This window comes from Ambystoma mexicanum, chromosome 12 (assembly GCF_040938575.1).
Source record: "Ambystoma mexicanum isolate Mex_15411 chromosome 12, UKY_AmexF1_1, whole genome shotgun sequence".
Classification (NCBI taxonomy): domain Eukaryota; kingdom Metazoa; phylum Chordata; class Amphibia; order Caudata; family Ambystomatidae; genus Ambystoma; species Ambystoma mexicanum.
This window is the reverse complement of record NC_090936.1, coordinates 58102345-58124657: the sequence shown is the minus strand read 5'-3', so window position 1 is coordinate 58124657 and position 22313 is coordinate 58102345. Positions and strand designations below refer to the sequence as shown.

The following is a 22313-nucleotide window of genomic DNA, read 5'->3' as shown; positions in this document are numbered from 1 at the left end:
ATCCTCAAACAATAAACATAACATAAAGCAAAAATTTAAACTAATCCCTAACCTAAAATACACTGTTGGAACCTTAACTCAGCTTCAAAAATGACAAGTACAAAAGCTTCAGAGCACATGGGCATACCTATGCTACGCATATCAGAAAGATACATAGAAAACATACAATACATCTGAGAACATACTGCATTACTAGTTAAATAAGGGAATAGTTTCTTACCTGTAACTCCATTTCTCCAGCATTGGTATCTTTCATGGATTCACATGCTTAGAATATTCCCCGTCGTCAGGCTGGGAATCCCCGGTACATTATATAGACCCTTATGCGTCCTATCCACCTCGTTTTGTATCATGCATGCCCGCGCCGTCAGGACGCCATGATATAAATACAGGACCCGCCCCCGCGCTCCCTCAGATTTCGGCCCCCAAAGTAGTGGGGAAACCAGTTTGCATGGCCAGGGGAGGCAGGAGGGCGCATGTGAATCCATGAAAGATACCAATGCTGGAGAAATGGAGTTACAGGTAAGAAACTATTCCCTTCTCCAGCATTGGATCTTTCATGGATTCACATGCTTAGAATAGATTACATAGCAGTACCATCCCGAAGAGAGGAGGCGTGCATGCAAACTCACATACTTTCCTCACAATGCCAGTTCTCTATGGTCGTGCACCCATCAGCAATAGTTAACATAGAGAACGAACAATATTCAATCATAATTGCAACCAGATCTAACCCCTCAACCGGGGCTTACCTTATTGGAATAGGTGTCGAAGCACCGCCTGTCCCATCCGAGTATCTTCGGCATGTTTTTGTGACAGACAGTAATGGCGGGTAAACGTGTGTGTAGCCGCCCAGGTAGCCGGCATGCAGATGTCCCCCAGAGGGACTCCAGACCACAGCGCCGTCGACGATGCCGCCGCTCTAGTGGAATGAGCTCTTGGGCGTCGCGAAAGAGGCTTCCCAGCCTTGGAATGGCAGTACGAAATGGTAGACGATACCCATCTTGACAGTCCTTGCTTTGAAATGGCTTTGCCTTTAGTACCCAGACCATAGGCCACGAACAATTGTCTCGTTTCCCTGAAAGGTTGCGTGCGATGAAGATAAAACTTGAGAGCCCTCTTCACGTCTAATGTGTGTAACGTGTGCTCTGCTCCCGAGCATGGCTCTGGAAAAAACGTAGGTAAGACAATAGAGGAATGTTTATGGAACACTGAAGGCGCTTTCGGTATGAACTGTGGGTTAGTGGCCAGGACCACCTTGTTCTTGAAAAATCTTAAGTATGGTGGGTCTACCATTAGAGCTTGGATTTCCGAAACACGTCGGGCTGAACTGATGGTCACCAGGAAGGCCAATTTCCAGGACAAAAACTTCAGAGACGCCGATGACATTGGTTCAAAAGGAGGTTTCATAAGAGACGCTAACACCAGATTGAGGCTCCACACCGGAGGAAAACTCTTCTCGGGAGGGAAACTCCTGAACAACCCTTTAAGGAAGTGCTTAATCAGTCGGTCGCTGAACAACGGTGCGGAATGTCGTTGACGTGTAAACCTGGAGATGGCGGCCAGGTGTACTTTTATCGACGACACCGATAAGCCCTTTTGAGCTAAGAACAGCAAGTATGGAAGGAGCTGTTCCGGCATAATCGACTGCGGATCCAAACCTGGTTGATCCCCACACCACTGACAGATACTCCTCCATTTGTACGAGTATGAAGTGTTTGTGGAAGGCACTCTTGCCGCTTGCAGAATACGACGACACTCCTCCGGAATCGCTAGCTGGCCAAATTCGGCGAAGTCAGGAGCCAGGCCGTCAACTTGAGGCTGTCCGGGTCGTGATGCCAGACGATACCCTCCTGTCGAGACAGAAGGTTGGGGATCTTCTTGAACCTCAATGGCTCCGCCGCAGCCAAGTGCAGCAGGTCTGAGAACCACACTTGTCTGGCCCAATACGGGGCTACCAAGATCACCCGACATGGGTACTTGAGGATCCATTGCAACGTCCTCCGGATAAGAGGAAAAGGAGGGAATGCGTACAGGAATTTGTTCGTCCATGGGAAGGAGAACGCATCTCCCAGTGAGCCCTGCTGAGGCCATCTGCTTGCATACTGCGGGCATTTTCTGTTGTCCTTCGTCGCGAACAGATCGATGGAAGGATGTCCCCACTTCTTGAATGCATGTTGTAGTTGCTGGTCGTTCAGCACCCATTCGTGAACCTCGTTCATTTCCCTGCTGAGGGCATCTGCCTCCACATTTCTCATTCCTGGTAGGTGGAACGCCAAGATGAGCATGTTGTGTTGCAGGGCCCAATGCCAGATTTTCTGTGCCTCCGTCGACAGGGACCTGGAACGTGTTCCTCCTTGTTTCCTTAAGTAAAACATTGTAGTCGTGTTGTCCGTCATGACACGCACCACAGAGTCTCTCAGTTGAGGAAGAAAGGATTTTAGAGCCCACCGCACTGCTCTCAGTTCTAGCAGGTTGATATGCAGGGAGGACTCTTGTAACGACCACCGGCCTTGTACTTGTAACGTCTCCAGATGAGCTCCCCATCCGCTCAGCGATGCATCCGTCACCACCGTCTTCTGGAATTCCCGTTCCACCAGAGGCATTCCTTTCGTTAGATGAGTAGAAACTCTCCACCAGCGGAGTGCTTGTACCAGTTGTTCGTCGATGACCAGTCTGTCGGACCAGCGACCTTGGCTCTGCATCCAACGGTCCGCTAGAAATTCCTGACAAGGTCTCATAAACAGGCGGCAGTTGTTTATCAACGGAATGCAGGACGACATGGTCCCTAGCAGGGACATGTATTTGCGCACCGACACCCCGGTACCGCATTTCCATTCCGATGCCTTGCTTAGTAGCTTCTGTGTTCTTTCGCTGGATGGTCTTACAAGGCCTGTGTGCGTATGAAAATCCGCTCCTAGAAAGACCAAGGTCCTCGAGGGCTCTACGGAGGACTTGCTGAAGTTTATCGCGAAGCCCAGTTCCTGTAAAAGGGACATCGTGGCCCCCAGACTGTTTCGTGTTTGTTCCATGGACGAGCCTCTGACTAGCCAGTCGTCTAAATATGGATAGACATGGTGACCGTCCTTCCTTAAATGGGCCGCTATGGGGGCCAAGCACTTGGTGAACGTCCTGGGGGAGGACTTGAGACCGAACGAGAGGACCTTGAACTGAAAATGCTTTTGACCGACGACGAACCTTAAATATTTCCTGTGTCGTGGACGTATTGGGATATGAAAATATGCGTCCTGAAGATCTAGCGACGACAGATAATCCATGGGTTGCACTGACCTGATAACCTCCTGGAGCTTTAGCATTTTGAATTTTGAGCTCTTTATCCATTTGTTGAGTACCCTCAGGTCGAGAATGGGCCTCCATTTTCCATTTGGCTTCTTGACGACGAAGAACCGGGAGTAAACCCCTTGTCCTTCCTGTGCCACAGGAACCCGTTCTACCGCTCCTTTTTGTAGCATAAGCGCCACCTCTTGTCTTAGAACTAGAAGGTGGGGCTGGGCCGAAAACACTGGCGGAAGACTTGGAGGCTTGTTTTTGAATTGCAGCGCATGACCCATGCGAACCGTGTCCAGAACCCATCGATCTGTGGTGATGCATTCCCATTGGTCGATATGATGAGCGACTCGACCCCCAGGACGTTCCGAAGGCCGTCATTGGTTGCTGGTTTGCTTGTCCTTCGTCGATGAGGGACCCGAGCCTCGACGTCTGGAGGCTTGATAATCTCTGCCTCTACGTGCCGACTGAGATGCCCGTCTGTAGCCTTGTGAAGAGTATGAGGGCCTGTTAAATCCACGGTCCCTAGAGGCTCCAAACCGTGAGTTTCCGGAGGCGCCCCTGAAGGGGAGAAAAGAACGAAAACTTCTACCTGTCTGGAGGGCGCACAGAGACCTAGCGGTATCCGTGTCTTCCTTCATCCCCTTCAAGGCATCATCGACCTTGTCTCCAAACAGATGTTCTCCTTCACATGGCATGTCTAGAACTTTGTACTGGACTTCAGGTCTAAAAGTAGTACATTTGAGCCACGCTTGTCGACGAAGTACTACACCATGATTGATTTGTTTGAACCCCGACTCTGCTAGGTCCACCGCAATATTAATTGCATGGCTCGAGGCCTCCTCACCATCCCGTACTAGTAACATGGCTGCTTTGCGATGTTCTTCCGGCAGGTGTTCTAGGATAGGGGCTATTTTATGCCACATCTCCATATCGTAACGCGATACAATCGCCAAGGAGTTGGCTGCTCTTACCGTCGTGGCGCCGACTGAGAGAACCTTTTTCCCGAAGGCGTCCTGTCTTCTTGCCTCGCTTTCTGGAGGAGTTGAACATTTTTGCTGTACTCTGGCCTTCCTAGCCGCCGCCGCCGATACCACAGAGTCTGACAGTGGCTGTGATGTTAGACATTTTGGAGTGGACTCCGGAGCTTTAAACTTTTTCTCAATACGCCCCTTAATAGCCGGTTCCGAGAACGGATGACGCATCGTCTTGAGGCCTTCTTGCCACACGTGGTCCAGGATTGGGATGGCAAAGACCGATTTCCTCCTTTGACCCATGTGATCAAAAAGAAAGCAATCTTTCTTTTGCTCCTCAGGAATTAAGCCGAACTCGGAACACGCTTTTCCCATCATTGCATGGAAGGCTCCCACATCATCCGGCGGAGATGGTTGTGCCTGGCTCCTCGTAGACTCTACCTCTACATCCGAATTCCATGTTGGGTCTCTCGAAGGCGACAGGGAGATGTCCGACCCCGAGTCACCTCGTATAGAATCGGACTCCGATAGCTCACCCTCCTCCTGCGCTCGAGGACGATCCTTCACCCCCTGGAAGGTCGAAGGGCTTTTGGTCGTCGTGCGAGCTGCTTGAGCTTGTTCGTCAACGGAAGGTGCAGAAAATATCGATGATGAATTGCCAGGCTGAGGGATCTGCGTATCCAGACGCTGCAGGAGCTTCTGAAGTGTATTAAGCACATCCAGAGATAAAACCGTCTGGGGGGTCAGCAACGTCGAGGATAGAGGGACCACACCCCCACTCGCACTCGTCGTCGACGTATTGGAAGGCCGTAGGCCCAAGTCCGACGGCTGCATAACCATGTCACCTTCTCCTTCCATCGACGACCCCGGCAAGGCCGTGTCTTGCAGCAGGACCTCAGGGGGGGCCGGTTCACAAACCTCTGGCTGCCAGGCCATAAATTGCGTCCCCGTCGACGAAGGAATCCCCACTGCTGCTGCCTGAATAGTAATTGGCCTTGTCAGCGACACCGGTGTCGACGAGCCAGTCGCCGGCACTGAGCCTTTAGACTTCGTAGCCGATTTCGTTGCCGACTTCCCTGCTGAAGCGTCTCGACTCACGGAAGACCTAGGACGGTCCCCTGAGGATGATTTTGATGCCGCTTGCCTCTCCGTCTTAGAGGAGGAGGAGGAGGAGGACTTTCTGTGTGATGAGGAAGACCCAGCATGCTTCCCCGCATGCTTGTCCGCAGGACTTTTTTCGACAGGCCTCACCTTCTTCGAGGGAGGTTCCGACTTGCTCCTGGAGGCCGTGGAGCCAACTTCTGATGCCGGATAGGCCCCCGCTCCGTCGTTAAGCCAGTCGACCAGCCTCCTTTTTCGGTCTTTTAGGGTTTTTTGGGAGAAACCCTGGCATATCTCGCATGTATCCGCCGTGTGGTGCGGGTGGAGACAGTAGATACAATCCATGTGGGCATCACCTTCATAGACTTTTTTGAGTCCACATGTCGCACAAGGACGGAATAAAGCTTTTCCAGACATATTTTCTTTAGAACGTAACCTCGCCGAGGCGAAAACACAACCTAGCTTCAATTAGCAGTAACCGCGAGGATCCCACTACTTTGAAAGACGGTTGAAATCTGAGGGAGCGCGGGGGCGGGTCCTGTATTTATATCATGGCGTCCTGACGACGCGGGCACGCATGATACAAAACGAGGTGGATAGGACGCATAAGCGTCGAAAAAGTTTTCCTACGGGAAAGGGTCTATATAATGTACCGGGATTCCCAGCCTGACGACGGGGAATATTCTAAGCATGTGAATCCATGAAAGATCCAATGCTGGAGAAATAGAAGTAACATGCATATTATTGAATGTGCCCAAACTAGGGCTGGACTAATCGCTTCTAAAAAGATTTGAGCCTATCTAAACAGGGGTTGAACACGGCTCCAAAGTTTCAAACATTTTGTGCATTTGCCACAAAATGATTTGAAAATTTTGAAATAGAATTCAAGCGCTCGTCTAGATATGAGCATTTGATGGTTTGAACTGGCTTGGCTACAGCTCTTTGTAATGCTTAATTCAAGGATCCTGGGCCAGTATTCTAGAATTCAGGATTACTGCTGGCAAAAGAAATGATACAACAGGTACTTAAAAAGGAACTCAAATGAAAAAAGTGCAGAGGATGCACTTTTTTCATTTAAGAAATGTGCCGTTTCCCTTATCCACACACGTGACCTGTGCAATTCTTGCGAACTAAGCAGCATAGCACATGATGCACTGGTTGACCCCAGTGAAGGGATCAGTATCTGCACAGCGCTCTATGCACTAATGTATGGCATACTGGGAGAGCACTTCAAAATGACATTGTAAAATGTAAAAAAAAAAAAAACACTTCATCCCGGTTTGAGACAGCAGCGATGACGAGAACATGCATCGCAGAGTGGGCATTGAGCAGGTCATGAATTGTGCATCCTGTTGCACCAAATAGGTGCAGGGAAATGTGTCTATGTTCTGCTCGTTCCATTTGTGGATTCAGCATGTGCTTCTGGCATATTTCCCCACGCCAAATTCAGCTGCACCACCTCTCTTGCCATCTCCTTTCTATCCTTTCTTCCTATCCTGTCTTGACAAATGCTGAAACTTCTGTTTCAACGCCCACCTTCTGAACTTTTTTTACATTTATATTTTATTTGTGTTATTTCAATTACGCAAAGATATCCGACATCTATCACTTGACCTGACACCCAATACCATCAATGTAAAACAAATATATAAGAACTGGTGCAGGTCACGGAGGTCATTGCGATACCAGAGAGACGGAGAAAAAATGTTGTCTCAATATCTTACTAAAACAACCGCTGGCATATGGTCTCTCCTTAATGAGGCGGTCGGTACGCTGCAAAGCGCCTTCCAAATGAACCCAATCCCTGAGAAAATCTGGAATGACTATTATGCTGGCCTCTACCGCTCTCCCCTCTCACAAATTGAAATTGATTGGACTCTCATAAGAGCGAATTCTAAACTGCATTTTGATACAGATGACATCATACATTGTATTTCCAAACTTAGCAGATCTCGCGCAGCCGGGCCAGATGGCATCAGTAATTTAATGATGAAACAAAATCCAACAAGATGGGCGGTAATATTAAACCACATCTTCCAACATGTATTCCAGACTGGTAAAGTCCCTTGGAGAAAATCTATAATAGTTCCTGTCTATAAGAAAGGCGCGAGGGGCGATCCTAGATCATACCGACCGATCGCCCTGTTAGACTGCCCTGGTAAAATCTTCGCGCGCATCGTGTTAGTAGCATTCAACTCTTGATTAACAGCAAACTCCTTTAAGGATGAGTTCCAAACAGTCTTTGTAGCCGGCCTTGGTACTTCTATAAACCTAATTACGTTGAATTCTCTAATAGACGCGCATAAGCAAAGGAAGCAGCCCATCTTTGTTGCTTTTATAGACTTCCGCACGGCATTTGATGGTGTTCCTCGTGAATTATTGTTCAAAAAACTTCTGGCAAAGGGCTGTCCTTGGCCCAACCTGCGATGGATAATTCAGCTTCATTACAACACAACCATTCAGGTTCGACTTCGCAGAGATGGACTTTTATCCGGTCACATCCAAACAGACCGGGGTCTAAAACAGGGCTGTATCTTGGCCTCGGCAGTTTTTAACTTTTTCATCTCGGATATAGGTTTTGTATTTAAGGATATAAGAACTGATGCCCCTCGACTTAAGGGAACGCCTATAAACTATCTGCTTTATGCAGATGATATGGTTCTTATGTCTAAGACCCCCCCAGGGACTTAAAAGTATGTTGAAAGCTCTTGAGGGCTATGCTCATTCCAACTGCATAGCCATCAACACTTCCAAAACACAAATTATTCAATTTGAGAACCCTAGACAAAGATGTAGAACCTACTCATGGATACTACAGAACAGCTCCTTAAGCATTGTCACAACGTATAACTATCTAGGTGTTTTAATAACTAACCATCCGATTGACTTACCTTTTGCGGAAGCTAAGAGAGCAAAACTTCATAATGCAATTTCTCAAGCAAGAATCATTAGAGCAAAATTTTGTAAATTTTCGATATTTCCAATTATAACTTATTATAAACAGAAAACATCACCTATACTATTATACGGGACAGAAACCAAACATTGGCGGCCATATACCTATTGGGCTAAGATGGAAGGAGCATTTTGGAGGAAAATGTTGCATCTACCCAACTCGGAACCTCTACCTCTAATCCGGTATGAATTAGGATTAATATCACTTCATGCCAGATATAAGTGGCTCTGGTGCTCCTTGTATCGTAAACTTGTAATGGGTAATCTAGAAAATGGCCTAACTCGAATTATGGCCTGCTACGCTGCACAGGAAACCCATGATGTATTTATAAGAGTCTGGAGGCAAAGAGTGTTGAAATTGCTTGATGATGGTAACATATCGATCCAATTGCTAGTTGATAATCCCTGTAAGGCCAAAGAAAACATGTGGCGATATGATTGGACTCTCACTAATGCCCAGTGTGCACGATATAAAAAATTTCAGGAGAACCCATTTGAGCCGAAAAGATTTGGCCAAACTGCTCGGTACTTACTGATCTCCCCAAGCCCTCAGCACCGCCAGGCTTTCATGCGCTTTAGACTAGGACTGTGCTCTACAGCTGACCTCCTTTATAAGCGCAAAATTCTATCAAAGGAAGAAAACAAATGCAGATTCCGTCATCACACGTTGGAGACTGTGCGCCATTTACTGGTTGATTGTGACCATTGGACAGAATTAAGAGCTAAACTGTTCAAACCCTTCTTTGAAGGACATGTCAATGTAACCTATGACCAATTATGGTCCACACTGTTTCACACGAATAAGAAAGCAATACAGTATGCGATTATTAATTTTTTGAAAATCATGAAGATTTGAATATGTTGGGAAAAACTTGTTTTAGAAATGGGGAAAAAAAATGAATTATATGTATTGTGTTTTTTTCTGAAAAATCTGACTGCTTACAGTGGTTTTAACTTAACTTCTAATCTAAACTTGTTTTGTTTGTAACAAAGTTTTAAGTGAAATGTTTAAAGGTTGGAAAAACTTGTTTTTCCTTGCCAAAACAACAATAAAGAAAAAAAAAAAAAAGGTTACAAAAAACCTTACAAAAATACATATATTTTCTACATTATTCAAAAAGAGAAAATGTCAACAACAAAAAAACGTTTGAACCTTGTAATGCACGCAGAGGCCCTCTCGGTAAGGTCAACACTCGGCAAAAATTTAAATAAAATAAATTAAGTACACATACAGAAATTCTCCTTTATTTGTGCAAATGCAGTAATAAAGGGCATCTGAATGTGCGCATTTGCACATTTATGCACAAAGCTGACTTGAGCATGTCAGGTGGGCCTTGCGGTGGCGTAAATGATGTGCTGGCCAGCCCATTGCATATTTCTGAAGACACATTCCTGAAAAGAACCTCTAATGCCCCCATCGCGATTGGGCACAATATTTGTCTGCGATCATGCGTGCAAAAGCTTGGTATTTCAAAACCCGAGAAGCCACTGACTACAAACACGTTCAGCTCTCTCAAAAATAGGTGTTCAAATCAACATGCGCATTTAATTACCATATTGCCATGATCAGAAAAAATAATAAGATTCATTTTAATAGGCACTAACCTAGGATCTTCAGTTCAGCGTTGGCAGATATAATACCATAAGCGTTTTCTGCTATGCACTGGTACATCCCTGCATCCTCCAAAGTCAAGCTGTATATTCTCAGTTCACCTTTCCGAAACTACAAAACAAAAAATTATAAAAGAGATCAATTGGCAATAAATGTAATCTAAAGATTTCAAAATGACAAACATTTTACCATGATTTAAAATGTTTGTTTGAAGTAGACCCTACTCCGTTTTGTCCAACAACGCATAGACCAATTAAAAAAAAAGTTGTACAGCCCTCTAGGGAAGTAAGGGCTTCATTCAGAGTTTGGTGGCCTCCCGCCGGTAATTCTGGCGGGATGCCATCAAAACAGAATTAGCATTCCCACCACATGATATACCAGCATTACTGGGCTATACAGGCAGCGGGAATGCTGATAACTCCCCATTCCATGCAGTCCTGTAGGACTCCATGGAAGGGATTGCTGCAATTACTGGCACCAGTTGCAGCATTCTTGATTTACCGGCAGTCAGGCCTAGAGATAGATCCGTGGCCCCCACCGGAATAACCAGCAATTTTCCGGACCGCAGAAACTGTAATGAGCCCGAGTGTCCAGTCCTTTTAAGTTCTCCTGGAACCTCAGCAGACCACAGGAACCTGTGAATCCTGGTGATTTACTTGTCTGATCAAATTGGAGTTCACATCGTTTGTATTACCAGCTCAATAAGTTTGTTAATGAAAATTAATAATGCATTCAAAAGTGAAATCAAATAATTTACGACAAGGCATTTGTGGATAAACACAAGAAACAAGTATTATGAATTAGAATGTCACTGAATCCTAGGAAAGCCTGACACACGCAGGGTTATGCTTAGTTTCTGTACTTCACTGTAATATGAACACCACACCACACATGGTAGGGGCTATTCAAGTAAAACTTCTTACCCGTTCAGATTGCTTGAACATTTGTATTTTTGTGTACAAATTAAAAACAACCACAGCTTTAAAATACAATCCACAGGGTAATCACAAAAGTATTCTTTGTTAAATTACCGAAGATCCATTTTTCAGCCATCTGATAGTGGGCAAGGGCTTCCCAGTTGCTATACAGGGCCAATAGAGTTCACTGCCGATATCTCTCTCTGTATCATTGATATGCTCGACCCATTCAGGTAGTGCTACAAGACAATGACAACACATTATAATTGCTGTAATGTATTGGAAACATGAAGAAATGCAGTAATCACCTTAAAGTTATACATGTGGGAGCAGAGGGGAGGCATTTTGCATTTGAAAATGAAAGCAGTGATCGCTAAACTAACTAAGCGTGATGGGTCCTGGGTACATTGTTAGGCTTTTAAATCTTAATATCAATTCACAGACCTCCCAAATTTTTTAAAGTCCCACTAGACCTGCATACAATTGCAACCTGCAGAGACAGACGAGGTATATGCAGGATGACATCATTCCCAGTAACGACTTGATGACCCGCACCGTGGTCGTCTTTGTGGACGACAGCCGTTGCAACTTTCCTTGAATGGTTGCCAGCCTCTCCTCCGTGGGCGAAGCCAGGCAAGACACTGTATTGAGTCTAGTGCCTAGGCACAGCTGTCATAAATCCCCAAAGTATCTTATGAAAAGGATACGGTAACCAAAAAGGATACAGTTGATAGGGGTCTTCCGGATCCTTGAATTCACACGATTTGATAGAAGTGATGTCAATTTAGACCTTCCAAATGATACAGCTCTCTGACTGGTAAAACAGGCAGAGAGAAGGATCCCTGGAAAGGGCCTGGGAGATTAATAGGAAGGCAGCCTAGGAAAACTAAAGCATAATGAGAAACTATCTCAACTTACCTCTCTGATAGAATGGCAATAATGTAAATTCCAAAACTAACCTGTAGGCTTAGAACTGGAGTATCCACCAAAGTCAATGAAGAAATCCAGGAAAGAAAACCAATGACAAAGGAGGGAAGGTTAGTAAGGGAGACTCATCCCGAACGGCACGAGGCTCTCGCTAGATACCGGGTTGGTACACCACAGGATAGCGTCCATAGTTCTGGGTACAGACACCTTCAAATAAAAGTTGTAGATACACCTTCCTTTCCCACCAGGAACAAAACAAATTGAAATTAGTCCACCTGTTATTTCCTCACAGCTTCAAATCAACCGCGTGCTGGATACACGCAGGCCAAGTACACGCAGCCAGGACAGCTGCGCTTGAAGAGTTCCAACGTCCGCGTGTGATTTTACACGCAAACCAAGTACACGCAGCCAGGACAGCCGTGCTTGAAGAATTCCAGCGTCCGCGTGTGATGTTACACGCGAACCAAGTACACGCAGCCAGGACAGCCGCGCTTGAAGAGTTCCAGCGTCTGCGTGCGATTTTACACGCGAATCAAGTACACGCAGCCAGGACAGCCGCGCTTGAAGAGTTCTAGCTTCCGCGTGTGATTTTACACACAAACTGAATATACGCAGCCAGGACAGCCGCGCTTGAAGAGTTCGAGCTTCCGCGTGTGATTTTACACACAAACTGAATATACGCAGCCAGGACAGCCGCGCTTGAAGAGTTCCAGAATCCGCGTGGGATTGAAAGCGGAAACTTACATGCGGACAGGAAAACAGCATACAAATGAAACAGGAACCCGCATGTGAGAAGACACCCTCACAAAATCTGCTGAAGGCAGATACAGGAGATCGCGTGTGAAGGAACACGTTGATGAAGGCCAAAGAAGCAACTGACGGGATGCGAGGGCGCAGATGAAAAGTTCAGCTACCAAGACGCCAAAATGTTCAATCAGAAGCAGCGAGCCACGTATCCACGCTGCTTATGAACGTTCTGCCGTAAAACACGACAATCCTGAATCACGTGAATTCAACGACGTGAATAATGCAGATGTCGTTTTCCTGGTAATACATCAAACAACCTCCATCTCGAATAAAACGGTCTAGCAGTTCTATGAGCATAACACGTTCTGCGTACAGACGGAGTTCCAGATCCAGAGGTAAAATGTCCAGCATGCATGACAGTGCCACCCCCCAAAGGAGCAGCATCTCCCCTCTTCAAGTGGAATTTTCTCAATAAAGCGGGAGCATGGATATTGGAAAGAGGTTCCCACGATCTGTCTTCTAGTCCATAACCTTTCCAGTCCACCAGATAATAAGGCCTGCCTGAACGTAATCTCATATCCAGTATTTCTTGTACCTCAAAATCGTCTGATCCTTTCACAGAAACCGCAACAGGCCGTATAGGCAATCTAGTGGCATCAGAGCATGGTTTAATGAGTGAGACGTGAAATACTATTTGCACTCGCCATCGTTGTGGCAATGCCAGGCAGACAGCAGCCGGGTTAATCACCTTGAGCACCTCATATGGCCCTATGTACTTAGGTAACAGTTTCTTTTTTCCCGGTATCTTCAAGTTCTTAGTAGACAGCCATACTCTCATGCCTGCTTTGTAGACTGGTGCGGGTTCTCTGTGAGTATCAGCATAGTACTTATCTTGTTTTTTAGCCCGCTCCAACTGCTGTATTACCTTCACCTGTATGTTCTTTAGATCACTGAGATTACGAACAGCTGCGGGAGTGTCCAAAGACAAACCGGAATCCAATGGAATGGATTTGGGGTGTTGCCCATATAGAGCATAGAAAGGTGAAGTGCCTATGGCACTATGGTAGGAATTATTGTAGGCAAATTCTGCTGCTGGCAAGACCGTGATCCAGTCTGACTGAAACTGAAGACACAAATACCGCAGGTATTGTTCCATAGTGCTATTGGTCCTCTCAGTCTGTCCGTCTGTTTGGGGATGATAGCACTAGACATCCTATCATCAATAAGTAATGCCGAGGTTATTGCTTTCCAAAAACGGGAGGCAAACTGTGAGCCCCTGTCAGTAATTATCACTGAAGGCAGACCAAAGAAAACAGGATATGCCTGATAAATAAATCAGCCAGCACTGCAGCTATTGGTAACCCAATGCAGGGAACAAAAAGAGCCAATTTAGTAAAGTAGTCTACCACAACCCATATGGTATTGGAACCATTATTACTTGGGAGTTCCACCACAAAATCCATTGAAATCATGTACCAAGGTTTGTGAGGCACAGGTAAAGATTGTAGTAAACCCACTGGTTTTCCGGGAGTGTTCTTGCATTGGATGCATACTGAACATGTAGAAACATAATCAATTACATCTTGTGTGATAGAAGGCCACCAACACCATCTCTTGAGCAGCTCAAGGGTTTTCTTTTGTCCAGGATGGGCTGCCACAATTGAATCGTGTCCCCAAGTGAGAGCCCGGTTCCGAGTGGTTCCTGTTGGTAGATAAAGCACCCCTTGTGTGAAAGGTAAATCGTTGTGGATATCTAGATTCAACTCCTGAACCAATCTTGGATTTTGTTTCACCCATTCCTGTAATTCAAGTTTGAGGGAAGACTGTGCAGAACAACTACATATCCCATGATCTGCCAACAACGTATTTTGAACCGGAGGATCTTCCTTCACCTCCTCACTGATGCGGGATAGAGCATCCGATTTCACATGTTGTCTGGCAGGGCGATATGTGACATGGAAATCAAATTGAGCAAAAAACATATGCCATCTAGCCTGGCGAGCAGTAAGACATTTCATAGTTTTGTATGCCTGAAGACTCCGATGATCTGAATACACCAACACCTGATGTTTGGCACCAAGAAGATGATGTCACCATTCTCGAAAAGCATCCTTGATTGCAAGCAATTCCCGTTCAGTAACGGTATAGTTCTGTTCCTAAGGTGTTAGCTTACGAGAAAAGAAAGCAACTGGATGCTCCTCTTTGGTTTCTGCACAAATTTGGGAAAGAACTGCTCCCGTGGCGACACTGGAAGCATCCGCTTCCATAATAAACTGACAATCAGGGTCGGGATGCTGGAGTACAGGTGAAGTGGTAAATGTTTCCTTTAGTGTCTCAAATGATTTTTGGGCATTCGGATTCCAACAGAATGGTACTTTGGGACTAGTCAAGGCTGTCAATGGGGCCACTATTTTGGAGAAGGAACGGATAAATCTGCGATAGAAATGCGCAAAACCTTGGAATGACTGTAGAGACTTGACATTATGTGGAATAGGCCAATTCAATATAGCTTTCATTTTGGAACGGCTCATTCGGACTCCGTGGTTGGTGATATCGTAATCCAGAAATTCAACTTCCTGTGTATGAAAGACACATTTCTCTGCTTTAACAAAGAGTTTGTTCTCTCTGAGCCTTTATAGAACAGCGGACACATGTTTTACATGTTCTGAAAAAGATGATGAATATATCAACATATCATCCAAATATATCACCACGTACTGGTCCATCATGTCTCTGAAGATGTCGTTCATGAAGAACTGAAACGTGGCTGGAGCAATACAGAGACCAAAAGGCATCACCAGATATTCGTATAGGCCGAACCGCGTCTTGAAAGCGGTCTTCCACTCATCGCCATCATGGATGCGAACCAGATTGTATGCTCCCCGTAAATCTAATTTAGAAAAATACACAGAAGTGCCAAGTTGATCTAACAAAACATTTATCAAGGGTAATGGATATTGGTTCTTTATGGTGATGTTGTTAAGAGCCCTGTAATCTATGCATGGCCTTATGTCTCCTCCTTTTTTAGGAACAAAGAATAATGGAGAGGCTGCAGGCGATTGGGATGGCGGTATGAACCCCATATCAAGGGCCTTATCAATGTAGTCTTTTAAGACAGCATCTTCTTTGGGAGTTAAAGAATAAACACGACCAGCAGGTATCTTAGCCCCAGGAATTAGATCAATCGGACAGTCATACTGTCTATGAGGAGGCAGCTGTTCTGCTTGGCCCTTGTCAAAGACATCTGCATATTCAGTATATTCACATGGTATATGTGTACTGCTCTGTTGTACGTCACTGTTAGAAAAACCTCCCTCCATAGAGGCCAGAATATGTGATATGGATGACACCCCTTGACTGGTAAAGCAATGTTCGTTGCAATAGGCAGAAGGATATTGAATCAATCCCGTAACCCAGTCAATGGTTGGATTATGAAGAGTTAGCCAGGCAAGACCAAGCAATAATTTGTAATGAGGAGCCGCGATGACATCAAAAACCATTTCCTCTGAATGCCCTTTTGATAAAGTCATTTGAATAGGTACAGTCTCCTGAGTGACCATACCTGAACTCAAGACTGACCCATCCACAGTGCTCACTGTTTTAGGTTTGTTTTTGGTTATCAAGGGTATAGAGCATTTTTTCGCATATGTAATGTCGATGTAATTATTTGTGGCTCCAGAATCAACCATGGCCCTGGAAACTAACTCTTGATCAGCAAAATGTAACGTCACCTCTACAGCTATAGGTGTATAAGATGGAATGGTACGGGAGTCCGATGTAACACTCGACACAGGCACTCCTTCTAGTGTCGGGTTTTGGCGTTTCCCGAACGCTTAACTGGTTTTTTGGGACATGCCACCAGTAAATGCTCAGCTGAACCACAGTACATGCAAAGATTGTTTTTTCTACGGTTTTCCCTTTCTGCATTAGATAATCGGCCTCTCACAGCACCAATTTGCACTGGTTCAGGATCATTAGATGAGGCTGCTGGTACCTGAGAACGGACTGATGCTTGCAAGAATGGTTTTCTCTCTGCTGTGCGAGCATTTCTTTGAGCATCGATTTGTAGAATCAGATCGAGCAATTCTGTGAACCCAGTAGGGACCACAGGAACCGTAGACAAGGCGTCTTTTAGTTCTTCTGAGAGACCCTTGTAAAAAAAAACATGGTTTTCATATCTTCAGGCCATTGGGTCTTGGCGGTTAATTGATTAAATCTGGCTATATAAGCTAATAGTGTTTGATTGCCTTGTTGTAGATTAAGCAATTCCAGATCTGTGGCTTGAGTAGAATAATGCATATCAAAGACTTTGATCATGGCAGATAGAAGCTTGTCACAATCGTACAACAAAGGACTGTTTGTCTCCAATAAAGGATTAGCCCAAGCAGCAGCTGTGCCCCCCAAATGGAAAAGCACGAAGGCCGCCATTGTAGTTAAATCAGGAAATGAGTTAGGCCGGCACAGGAAATGGAGTCGGCACTGATTGACAAAGGTTCTATAGGTTTTGGGATCTCCTGTGAACCTTTCTGGAGGAGCCAAAGGGAACTGCGTTGGCATAATAACTTGAAGGTTTTCCTGTTGTGGTATCGGGGTACCGGATCCGGATGCAATGGCAGCTGGAGCCAGTGTTCACTGAGGAGCAGTCCGAATAGCGTCTTGCATAACATCCATGCGATGACGCAATGTGTCCTGTGCCGTAATCATTTAATTTCTCAAATCTGTGATTCATTTAGTCAGAACCGTTAAAGGATCCCTACCCACCATGGCTTCTGATTCTGTCATAAATCCTCAAAGTATCTTATGAAAAGGATACAGTAACCAAAAAGGATACATTGATAGAGGTCTTCCGGATCCTTGAATTCACACGATTTGATAGAAGTGATGTCAATTTAGACCTTCCAAATGATACAGCTCTCTGACTGGTAAAACAGGCAGAGAGAAGTATCACTGGAAAGGGCGTGGGAGATTAATAGGAAGGCAGCCTACGAAAAATAAAGCATAATGAGAAACTCAACTTACCTCTCTGATAGAATGGCAATAATGTAAACTCCTAACTAACCTGTAGGCTTAGAACTGGAGTATGCACCAAAGTCAATGAAGAAATTCAGGAAAGAAAACCAACGACAAAGGAGGGAATGTTAGTAAGGGAGACTTATCCCGAACGGCACAAGACTCTCGCTAGATACCGGGTTGGTGCACCACAGGATAGCGTCCATAGTTCTGTGTACAGACACCTTCAAATAAAAATTGTAGATACACCTTCCTTTCCCACCAGGAACAAAGCAAATTGAAATGAGTCCACCTGTTATTTCCTCACAGGTTCAAATCAACCGCGTGCTGGATACACACAGGCCAAGTATACGCAGCCAGGACAGCCGCGCTTGAAGAGTTCCAACGTCCACGTGTGATTTTAAACGCGAACCAAGTACACGCAGCCAAGACAGCCGCGCTTGAAGAATTCCAGCGTCCGCGTGTGATGTTATACGTGAACCAAGTACACGCATCCAGGACAGCCGCGCTTGAAGAGTTCCAGCGTCCGCGTGAGATTTTACACGCAAATCAAGTACACGCAGCCAGGACAGCCGCGCTTGAAGAGTTCCAGCGTCAGCGTCTGATTTTACACGCAAACCGAATACACGCAGCCAGGACAGCCGCCCTTGAAGAGTTCCAGCGTCCGTGGGTGATTTTACACGCGAACCAAGTACACGCAGCCAGGACAGCCGCGCTTGAAGAGTTCCAGCATCCGCGTGTGATTTTACACACAAACCGAATATACGCAGCCAGGACAGCCGCGCTTGAAGAGTTCCAGCATCCGCGTGGGATTGAAAGCGGAAACTTACACGCGGACAGGAAAACAGCATACAAATGAAACAGGAACCCGCGTGTGAGAAGACACGCTCACAAAATCTGCTGAAGGCAGATACAGGAGATCGCGTGTGAAGGAACACGTCGAAGGCCAAAGAAGTAACTGACGGGATGCGAGGACGCAGATGAAAAGTTCAGCTACCAAGACGTCAAAATGTTCAATCAGAAGCAGCGAGCCACGTATCCACGCTGCTTATGAACTTTCTGCCGTAAAACACGTGACAATCCTGAATCACGTGAATTCAACGACGTGAATGATGCAGACGTTGTTTTCTTGGTAATACATCAAACAACCTCCATCTCGAATAAAACGGTCTAGCAGTTCTATGGGCATAACCCGTTCTGCGTACAGACGGAGTTCCAGATCCAGAGGTAAAATGTCCAGCATGCATGACAACAGCACGTTCTTCGATAGCTTTAAGTGGGACTTTGGATAGTTGACGGGAATCCATATCCATCAATAACCGGACGGTCATCTCCATGTGTCTGTCAGGCCAGCTCCTGCAAGCTGGCGCATATCAGCCAGTCGTCCAGGTACGGGTACACGTGTATGCCCTATAGACGCAAATGGGCCTCCACTGGTGCCAGGCATTTTGTGAACACTCTGGTGGCCCACTTCAAGCTGAAAGGCAGGGCCTTGAACTGATAGTGCTGGCCCTGCACCAGAAAGCGCAGAAACTTCTGATGTTTCTTGTGAATGGGGACGTGGAAAAAGGCAGCCTCCGGGTCTGATGACGCCAAGAAGTCTCCTTTTTCCAGCTGGCCAAGTACGTGTTGCAACACGACCATCCTTAACTTTTGGGACTTTAGGTATTTGTTCAGACATCGTAGGTCCACATTGGGCCTCTAGCCCCCTCTCTTCTTCCTGACTAGAAAGTATGTCGGAATGGACTCTGGAGCCCCAGAAACATTGGGTAACCAGCTCTAGCACCTCTTTTTTCGCAGCATGGCTCATACTTCTTCCAGGAGCTGAGGGATGTGCTGCTCCTGACCGGGAACCAGAAGGATCCACGGACACCTGGGTTTGAACTCCAGGGTGTTTACTTGGGTGGTGATCTTTTTCCACTCGCTGACGAACCTCATCAGCGTGCCTCCCACTGGTGTGCATGAGTGGGGGGGGCCAATGTCATGGTCGGTTCAGGCTTGGGCACTGGCATCCTGCCCTGCTGGCGACGGCGATACTGTCCTCCGCTACCAATGGCCTTGGAACGGCCTCTGTAGGCATCTTGCATTGAGGATCTGGAAGGCTGTCTGTACGACGTGGAGAACATTTGAAGAGCTGCTCGACTTTCCCCTGCAGGAGCCAAAAGAAGACGATTGGTGCTGCTGGAGAGTGCCCAGGGAACGGGCCGTCTCGTTATCCGACTTGATGGCCTGGAGGGACTCTTCGGCCTATCCAAACAGATTTTCCCTGTCGAAGGGCATGTCCAGCACCTTTGCTTGGACCTCCTGATGGAAATGAATGGCTTTCATCCAACACTGTCGCCGAAAGCAGACACTGTTCCCATTTGCCAGAACCCTCTGTCTGTCATGACCACGGGTATCCCTCTTAAAAAGATCTCCAAGGTTTCCTGGGTGGTTGCCTACAATTCCTGGTCCAAGAGTAGGCATAGCTTAGTGGGTTAGCGGATCTAAAACCACTTCCTCATCTTCCAACATGGCGGTCTGAATATGCACCTTGAATTTTAGGCAGCAGTCTAGTTGCTGCAGCTCCTAGAGTATTTAAGCCCCTCCCTCTGTTTGTTCCGAGCTTTGCGTCTGGTGTTATCAGGGACGCTTCCCGCTGTCCGGATTCCTGTCAGAGATATTCTCCGATTTCCCTATTTGTTTCTGTCATTCTTCTTGTCCTCAGTTGTCATAGTAATTTTTCCCTGTCCTTTCACAGTAACCAGCCCCTCCACTGTCCTGTCCTTCCCCAGCTCCTGACATGTGTGAGGTTTCTGAGAGAAAACCGTTCCACTTGTTTTCTCGACTACCTCAGGTAAACGCAAGTACCATGGTGTTGTGAGGAGTTTTATGGTTGTCATTAGCGCTTGTGGTGGCATGCAGTTGTTACAGTAATTCTTCACTAGTTTTTTACGAAGTGCTCACCTCACGACCTGCATGCGCTGTTACAAGTCGCGACGCCTCACAAAACGAACTAGCGTTCGATAAACCTGCATCCATGTGTCTTTAGGCGCATTGTTATTTCTGACAATTGGTGTATGAATGTGAACATTTTCTGCTTACCATTCGGATGAAAAGAGGCATATTAGTTTGCTCGGTATTTTCTCTAGAATTCACTGTGGTGTTTACATTGCCTTGAGTTTAGTATTAGCCATAAGAGTTATGGTCACAGAACTCTCCTTTATAGCAACCTCCTTGTCCCTCTGTCAGTAAAATACTGTTTTCCAGCTCTGTGCGCTATCAATCCCATCTTCAGAACCTGTGCCCTGGCATCAAGCTAGTATCCCATCTTCAGAACCTGCGCCCCTGCATATCTTGCAGGATGGATAGTTCACCATACCATAATTCAAGGTAAGGGGATTGGAGTCACTTAGATTCAGAAACAGATTGAGATAGAATCGCTTTTCCTCTCAGTTACCAGGGAAAGCCCCCTTAAAATAATTCCTGGTATTTTCTCTAGTTGTTTCTTAGACCCTTTGTGAACTTGAAAATAGTTTCAGCCAAAAGAGAGAGAGAAAGGGTAACAACGCACTCTGAGAAAAGAGAAGAGGCCAGTTGGAGTGGTGTTCCCGCAGAGTCTAAGGTAAGCGTTACACTGTCGGTGACATTCAATGTCACTATGTTGGCGTGATCCGATGCCACTTCCGCTTCCTGAAAGAGAGCGAGGGCTTCCATCTTCTCGTCGTCAGGCAGGAACTCCAGGATCGGTCCTAGCTTGTTCCACAATTCCCTGTCATACCTGGCCAGGTTCGCCAGTGCGTTGGCCGCCTTGATAGTGGACGCCACTGTGTAAATCCCCTTCTTTTCCATGGCGTCCATCCGTTTCCCCTCGTTGTCTGGATGGACCGAAGATGACGGGTTAGCCAACCGTTTCCACCCGGCTGCTGACACCACCGATTCCGGTGATGATTTTGCGACCTCAGGCACTTGGGTACGGAGTCCGGCACCCTATATTTCTTCTCCAGCCTTTATCGCTTGGCTGGAGCTGGGCAAGAGTTCTTCATAAGGTCCAGGCCTTCCTCCCAAACATCATCCAGAAAAGGCACCATCAGGATCATCTTCATCTTGGCCTTGTGCCTTTTATACAAGAAGCCCTCCTTCTTGGTTTCCTTGGGCACCAGCTGGAATAGCTTGGATGCTCTGGCAATCATGGAGTGGAACGACCCCACTTCATCCGGTGGGGACACCCTATGTGGAGCATCCAAATGTGGCGATTCACTGTCTGCTGCGACGATGTCTTCGCCATCATCCGTCATCGTGGCCGTATCCGTTCTCGTACCCGTGTCTGGGTCTGCTGGGGGAGACAGGGCCCGACGTGGTTGGTATGGGGGCATCAGATGACACTTCCTCTTCGTCACTGGAGGCAGATCGGGGACTTCGGGTATCACAAGTACCGGTGCCGGAGGCATTCTCATCTGGATCTCTGACACCAAGGTGTGTAGAGTCGACAGAATATCCAAGGAAATGTCCCTTGGCTGAGAAGGCACAACAGGAATATAAGACCCTACGCCGTCAACGTCGTCATCCTCTTCAATGTCCTTGTGGACCGTATGAAAAGACTCTTGATATTCATTGTCCGTGGATGAGACCTCCATGGTTTGGTGACGGCCTGGGGGGGGGGCTGTTTCAGGGCACCACCCCTTTTTTCCCCCTTGGGGTCTTGAACCGGGGCCTGGACCGGTTTCACCACTTCTGGTGTGCCTGCAGACTTTGCCAAAGTCACTGCTGCGGTGTCGCACCTTGGGGGAAGGGACACTTTCT

At 46.5% G+C, this 22313-nt stretch overlaps 1 protein-coding gene across 5 annotated transcripts in view; it reads right to left on the bottom strand.

The window, feature by feature from the left end:
• The window catches only part of CNTN1 (contactin 1), a 1316193-nt gene that overhangs the window by 537480 nt on the left and 756400 nt on the right, over positions 1-22313 (bottom strand). For all 5 annotated transcript variants that reach the window (XM_069627984.1, XM_069627985.1, XM_069627983.1 and 2 more), the window contains 2 exons: positions 10962-11086; positions 9924-10041 (listed from right to left, as the gene is read on the bottom strand). In XM_069627984.1, the coding sequence (XP_069484085.1) occupies positions 9924-10041; positions 10962-11086 (243 nt within the window). The remainder of the gene's footprint in view (positions 1-9923; positions 10042-10961; positions 11087-22313) is intronic.